Consider the following 6,357-nt stretch of genomic DNA (forward strand, 5'->3'; position numbering starts at 1 on the left):
ATGGCGAGAATCGATGAAGGTGAGGATGACGAGCCAGTTTTTCTTAAGAGTAATGAGGGAAGGGAGTACATCTTGATGGAGAAGCTTCCTGGCATTGAAACAGATGCCGAGTTGAAGGAAAAAGCTGTTGATGTGAGTTGTTTTTATAAATTTAATTGTCTGCAATTGTTACAACTCCCAAATCTGGTATCTAATTCATTTCTTTCTTTTTGGTTTATTGACTTAGGAGACCGAGCTGATGTTGCTGATGTATAGGAGGGATTCCAACCTTGTTCACGAGAGATTTGCTCAGCGACTGAAGGTTTTCGAATCAAAGCAGAAACAGAAATCACCACTAAAACCTGAATACCTTAAATATGCCGAAGATGTTGTGCGAAAAGGTCAATCGTTGAAGAGGAGGGCGAATGACTTCCCGGTATATACAAGGTCCAAAGTCGGTAGGAAGTTGGAACCATTTCCAACGAGAGAAAAGTCCTAGGACAGTTAAGTCGAATCCCTAGTAAAGGAAGTATTGAAGCGATTTAAGTGAGCAACATCATGAAGAAGATGATGAAGAGGTTCATGACGAGGACGAGCAAGATGAGATGGAGGACGGAGTGGAAAGTGACGATGAGGACGGGACTGATGATGGCAACGATGATGACGGGACTGATGATGGCAATGATGATGACGGGACTGATGATGCAGAGGATGATGATGAGGACGGGGATGACGATGGCGGCGATGTTGAGAGTCGTCTTAAAAACAAGAGTCTTCAAGAGGGTGGCACGGACATAGATAACGATGAAGAAAGTGCCGATGAGGAGGAAGACGATGAAGAGGATGAAAAGGAAAAGGAGGATGAAGAGGAAGAAGACCAAGAGGACAAAGAGGAGGATGTAAAGGATGCTTTGAAAGCCAATCTGTGAAGGTAATAGATCGAGTAACAGTGTTATTCTTTTATTACTTTTAGTTATACTTTTACAATAACAACATTATTCTTTGTAATATTTTATATATATTAATAGTTAGTAATATAATATTCAATTACTTACTTGTGATGCGGATGAAGAGGATGATGCGGAGGAAAAGGATGATGCGGATGAAGACGATGATGCGGATGAGGAGGATGAATCTGGCAAAGGTCAAGAGGATGACGGAGATGAAGAGGAGGAGGATGATAAAGAAGAAGAAAATGAAGACGACAAAGAGGGGAGTGGCGAGGATGATGAAGATGCATCTGATGAAGGTAATATAGTAACAATACTACAATAATCTAATCACTTGCACTAACACTGTTACATGATCGTTGTTATAGAGTTTTCATTTTACAAATAATTACTAATAATAAATTACTTTCCTTTTAGATGAAAACGATGATCTTTGATGAATATGATGCATCCGGGCGGGGTGACAAAACAACTAGCGAGCCGGAAGATGAATCGGTGAAGGTAATAGTGTAATCTTTGTTATAGCCTTTCATTCTTGGGTGCTTTTTTAACAAACAATTTAGTAATATATTTTCATTCATTATCTGCTACACGATGACAAGGCGAGGCCGAAGGTGATGCATCGGCCACCAAGATAACCCAACTAGTGAGGCAGGTGAAGAGCCATCTCCTGAAGGTAATTGAGGAATCTATTTAAACTCGTTGTATTACGATGTAACACTTTAGCATTATTCTTGTAACACGGTTATAGTAACAATGTTCTTGTGACGTAGTTTTAACGAGTTTGATTTATCTATTGTACCTTTTTTGGTTCAAAGAAAAATTGTTAATATATATTGAATCCAATTACCTGTGACACAGATGACGAGGAAGAGGCGGAAGTTGATGAATCAGGCAAGCCTGAAGACAACCCAGCCAATGAGGCAGCTAAAGAAGGATCTCCCGAAGGTAATAGAGAAATCTATTTGCACTCGTTGTATTAGGCGATGTAACACTTTAGCACCGTTTATTCTTTATAACATCTTTATTATAACGCTTATTTATTCTTGTCGTAGTTTTATCAAGTTTACTGATGATATATATATTCAATTATCTGCTACACAGATGACAACGAAGAGGCCGAAGATGATGCATCGGGCCAAGTCAAGAAGAAACCCAACGATCGAGGCAAAAAGAAGAAGGATCTTCTGAAGGTAATTTTACAGTAACACTGTTAGTATAACTATGAGACATTGTTGATCCGAAAAACATTAGTAATTTATATTTAATTCAATTACTTGTGCCACAGATAACAAGGAAGAGGCCGATGATGATGCATCAGGCCAGGTTGTTGACCAACCAACCAGTGAGGGAAATGAAAAGGAAGATGACGATAAAGATGAAGAGGATGATGGGAATGAAAAACCAGATGAAGAGAACGATGATGATAAAGATGAAGACAATGCTGGCGATAAAAACGAAGATAACAGTAAGGAGGATGAAGCAACTGGTAATGAAGACGCCGATGGGAATGATGAAAAAGGCGAGGAAGGAGAAAAACCCAGTGAGGCTGATGATGAGACAGTTGGCGACGAAGAACCAATAACTACTCAGTGCAGTCAGGTAGCAGAAGATGACGACGATGATGAAGTTGATATTGTCGATGATTGCAGTGATGAGATCCTGTATGACAATTACGACGAAGATACTGGCGACCACTATTTGTTACATGTCGAAACAACTGAAGACTGGATGCGCGTGATGGATCCTCGCTACGGCTGCACAATCGAATGTGGCCTACCAGCTCCGGATCTAACACTTGTGTCCAAGAGTATGATAAAACACAAGGAGATAATGGCGCCTATTCTTGAAGTTAGGAAAGAAACAATTGACTATTGTTTTATCGACGATGACGAGAACCTCTCAGATACGTGAGTACTTTATTTACTCTTGAATCGTGATAAACAAAACGTTTTACTTTGCAAGTGAATACTTTTTTCAACTTGAATAGTTATTCTTGTTAAACTGTTACTCTATTAAAAGGTGTTCTGACTATTACATCTCATTGTCCAACAGGGAAAGGCTTGTCTCGTATGGGAAGTATCACTTCATTCCAAGGGAAGATTTAACTTCATTGGCTCCTGGTGAGCTTATTTATATAATGGTCACTGAATGTTGGTCAATGTTGCTGAATGACCTCATCTCCAGAAAGGTAGCAAGTGATACACCATTGAGGATCTTCATGGGCTTGGGTCAATCTGTATGTTACTGTAATAAATAAATTTTTATTCTTATTGATTTTGTGTTTCTATAATGTTTATTGACTTTGTATTTATATTTATTTTTGTAGGACGCATTAGCAACGATGGCTCTTGGAAAACCCATTCAAAACAGACATTTAGAAAGTGAAGTTTTGCTGTCCTTCACACAGTGGATCAAATACAACAAGAGTCCACTGAATTTCGACTGTGATATGGTAAACCACATTACTGTTAATATTTTTTTTTTTTTATTCTTATATAAGTAGAGTGTATAGAAATTCTGTTTAGCAATGATATATATCTCGCAATTGCGATATTCATTCCACTCTCGGAGGACCACTTTTTCTGTGCTTGCATAAATTTCATGTCGAAAACCGTTGACTACCTAGACAACAAACCCTTATATGCCAGATCCCGAAAAGAAAAAATGGCAAGAAATGCGGTAAGTTTCTCTACTTACAGTGACAATGTTATACCTTTAAATTTCCATTAATATGCAGCCCAAGGCAAGGTCACGAATTTGTACTTTCTGATCGCTGTGTTGTTCTTAATATGCAGCCCAAGGCAAGGTCACGATGGTAGGCAGGAATCCAATGGTGTCTGTCGTCGAACATTGTAGTCAACCAATCATTATCTTCCAGCTCGAAATCTGAAATGACCTTCTGCCACTTCTCTTCGAACTCCGACGGCTCCATATCAGGGTCCCAAACAACAGCGTTGAAGCGAGCAAGGAAGTCCGTGTCTCTGCAGAGTGCTGAACCAACTTTGTCCGTGATCTTTTGTGTAATATGCCACATACAATAACGATGCCTAGCTGTCTTGAAAACGAAGGGGAAAGCTGTTGTATGCCAGGCATAATGAAACAAAAGTCGAACGTGATATTGACCAGTGATAGGGAAAGAGCAAGTGAGTAAATTATATGTTAGTAATTTAGTTACTGATGACATTGTTATTGAATAACCTTGTAAAAGAGGAAGAGATGGAACAGTGGTAGTTGGAGTCGAAAGTTGGGGTACAATAATCTTAAGTAAGTCGATTCTGATAACATTGTCACACTATTACCTTCTTTATGCCAGGGCATTGATCCGTGATCATGAATCGTGGCTCTTTTGTCCCATGGCGGTCAAGAAATGCTTTGAAAGGTCCATTGGAAGGAGATGTCATCCTCGTGTAACAGAGACAACCGGCAAACAACACCGACTTTCTGTGGTGATTAACACCTGTGAATGGTGTAAAAACCATATCATACTTGTTGGTTCCGTAAGTAGGGTCGAAGCTAACAGCATCCCCAAAGAATGAGTAGTTTCTAATACATGTAGCATCAGCCCAAAAGAACTTTGTTAGACGGTTTTGCGAATCAACATCATAGGCGAAGTAGAACTGGGGTTGGGTTGCTTTGAGTTTCTCGAGTCGATCGATGAAAAGGTCAGCATCTCTTAACCCAATGTAGCACTTGATATCTCTTTGAAAGTTCTTAAAATCTATCAATGTAGCACCGATATTTTCATACCCATTGACAAGTTCCTTAACCTGTCTAAAGGTCAATCCAGCGCCAATATTCAACTTGGAGTTGTCCAAGATAAGCGTCTTCTGGAACATATCAAGGGATCGTGAAACCTGACTACACACTGAAGTGTGTAGTCCTGCCAGAGTACCCATCGCAACAAGTACTCCTCGCCGCCAGTGGGGGACCGCAACCGTTCCCACCTAAGCCCCGCTCATCTCATCCGAGCGATAAACCCATGTTCATTAATGTGCACATCCCTTCTGTGGCGGGTTCCACAGAAGGCGAATCAAGGGTGTGAAGCCACTCCCGCAAGTGACTTCACTCAGCCAGGGACAAACCTCGAAGATCACAGACAATTATACAATAATCACCTTATACAAACAACAATTACCAAAACCAATGCCAATCCGATACAGAATCAACAACAACAACAACAATCACCAACAATACTATGTAACCAATACTGAGTAGGGAAACCCTACCTGGAATAGAAATCACCACAGATGATCTAACAGCTAATCAGAATCTCTCCTCAACGAAACCTCCTCCTATAACATGTATACATACAATTACCACCAGAATCATACAAATTACCCAAAACCCTCAACATTACGCAATTAGGGTTTAACCAAACTTATAAAAACCTTATGAAAGTTATATGAAAAGCTTACCCTCGACACAATGATCACAACGGCGTAAAGAACGAGACAATCCGACACTCCTAGCCTTGGGATTTGTTAACAATACGATGGATGCTATGTACGTAACTGTTAATCTTCTCTTTGAAAGGTTTTTAGAGTGTTAAAAGTGATTAAACAAAGTGACGGAATCCCTTTTATATTAATCTCGTATTATTAACAAAACCCGGCTAATCAACCCGTAAAACACACTTACTCGATCGAGTAAGTGACTTACTCGATCGGGTGCCCCTTACTCGATCGAGTCCCCAACTTACTTGATCGAGTACCCTACAGGCAGTCTACTATTTTGCGTCAAAAACTACTTACTTGATAGAGTAAGCCCCACTCGATAGAGTACCCATAGATATAGAAAACCATAGTATTACAGTCTTCCCTCTTTAAAAAGAACTTCGTCCCCGAAGTTCAACCCATAAACAAAAACAAAACATACTATATTCCTCCCGACACAACAACATGACCAAAACTCAAAACCACCTCCCAAAACAACACTCAACTCGACTCAAAACAACTACTAACTGTACTAAAACCAACATAAAACATACAAAAATTCTATGCGACCATCTCCTACCTCCCTAAAAGAAACATGGTTACGTCCCCGTAACCACACATACCTGATCAAAAAGAGACGGATATCGCTCCCTCATAGCCTCCTACGCCTCCCAAGTAGCCTCCTCAACCTCATGGTTAGACCAAAGAACCTTAAGCAACACCGTTTCCCCATGTCTAGTTTTCTAAACCTTGCGATCAAGAATCTGTTTCGGCACCTCAAGGTAAGACAAGGACGCATCCAGCTCGATGTTCTCTACCTCTAAAACATGTGAAGGATCACTCACATACTTCCGCAGCTGAGAAACATGAAACACATTATGCACACTATCCAAAGCAGCTGGTAAAGCTAACCGGTAAGCAACCTCACCCACACGATCCAAAATCTCATATGGTCCGATAAACTTCTGGCTCAGCTTCCCTTTCTTCCCAAA

The 6,357-nt window shown here is 40.2% G+C and overlaps 2 protein-coding genes across 2 annotated transcripts; one reads left to right on the forward strand and one right to left on the reverse strand.

The window, feature by feature from the left end:
• On the forward strand, nucleotides 1–3,444 carry LOC141595650 (uncharacterized). The gene is made up of 10 exons (XM_074415611.1): nucleotides 1–110; nucleotides 256–380; nucleotides 544–792; nucleotides 1,052–1,123; nucleotides 1,791–1,877; nucleotides 2,034–2,122; nucleotides 2,226–2,839; nucleotides 2,985–3,168; nucleotides 3,259–3,384; nucleotides 3,436–3,444. Exons 1-10 carry the CDS (start codon nucleotides 1–3, stop codon nucleotides 3,442–3,444), a joined length of 1,665 nt encoding a protein of 554 aa, XP_074271712.1.
• Nucleotides 3,445–3,681: 237 nt separating this feature from the next.
• On the reverse strand, nucleotides 3,682–5,286 carry LOC141595651 (protein FAR1-RELATED SEQUENCE 5-like). The gene is made up of 3 exons (XM_074415612.1): nucleotides 5,244–5,286; nucleotides 4,232–4,650; nucleotides 3,682–3,987 (listed from the first exon to the last, which is right to left on the reverse strand). The coding sequence occupies exons 1-3, from the start codon at nucleotides 5,284–5,286 to the stop codon at nucleotides 3,682–3,684; spliced, it is 768 nt and encodes a 255-aa protein (XP_074271713.1).
• Nucleotides 5,287–6,357: the final 1,071 nt, after the last annotated feature.

The sequence above is a fragment of the Silene latifolia genome, chromosome 8 (genome assembly GCF_048544455.1).
Source record: "Silene latifolia isolate original U9 population chromosome 8, ASM4854445v1, whole genome shotgun sequence".
Lineage (NCBI taxonomy): Eukaryota > Viridiplantae > Streptophyta > Magnoliopsida > Caryophyllales > Caryophyllaceae > Silene > Silene latifolia.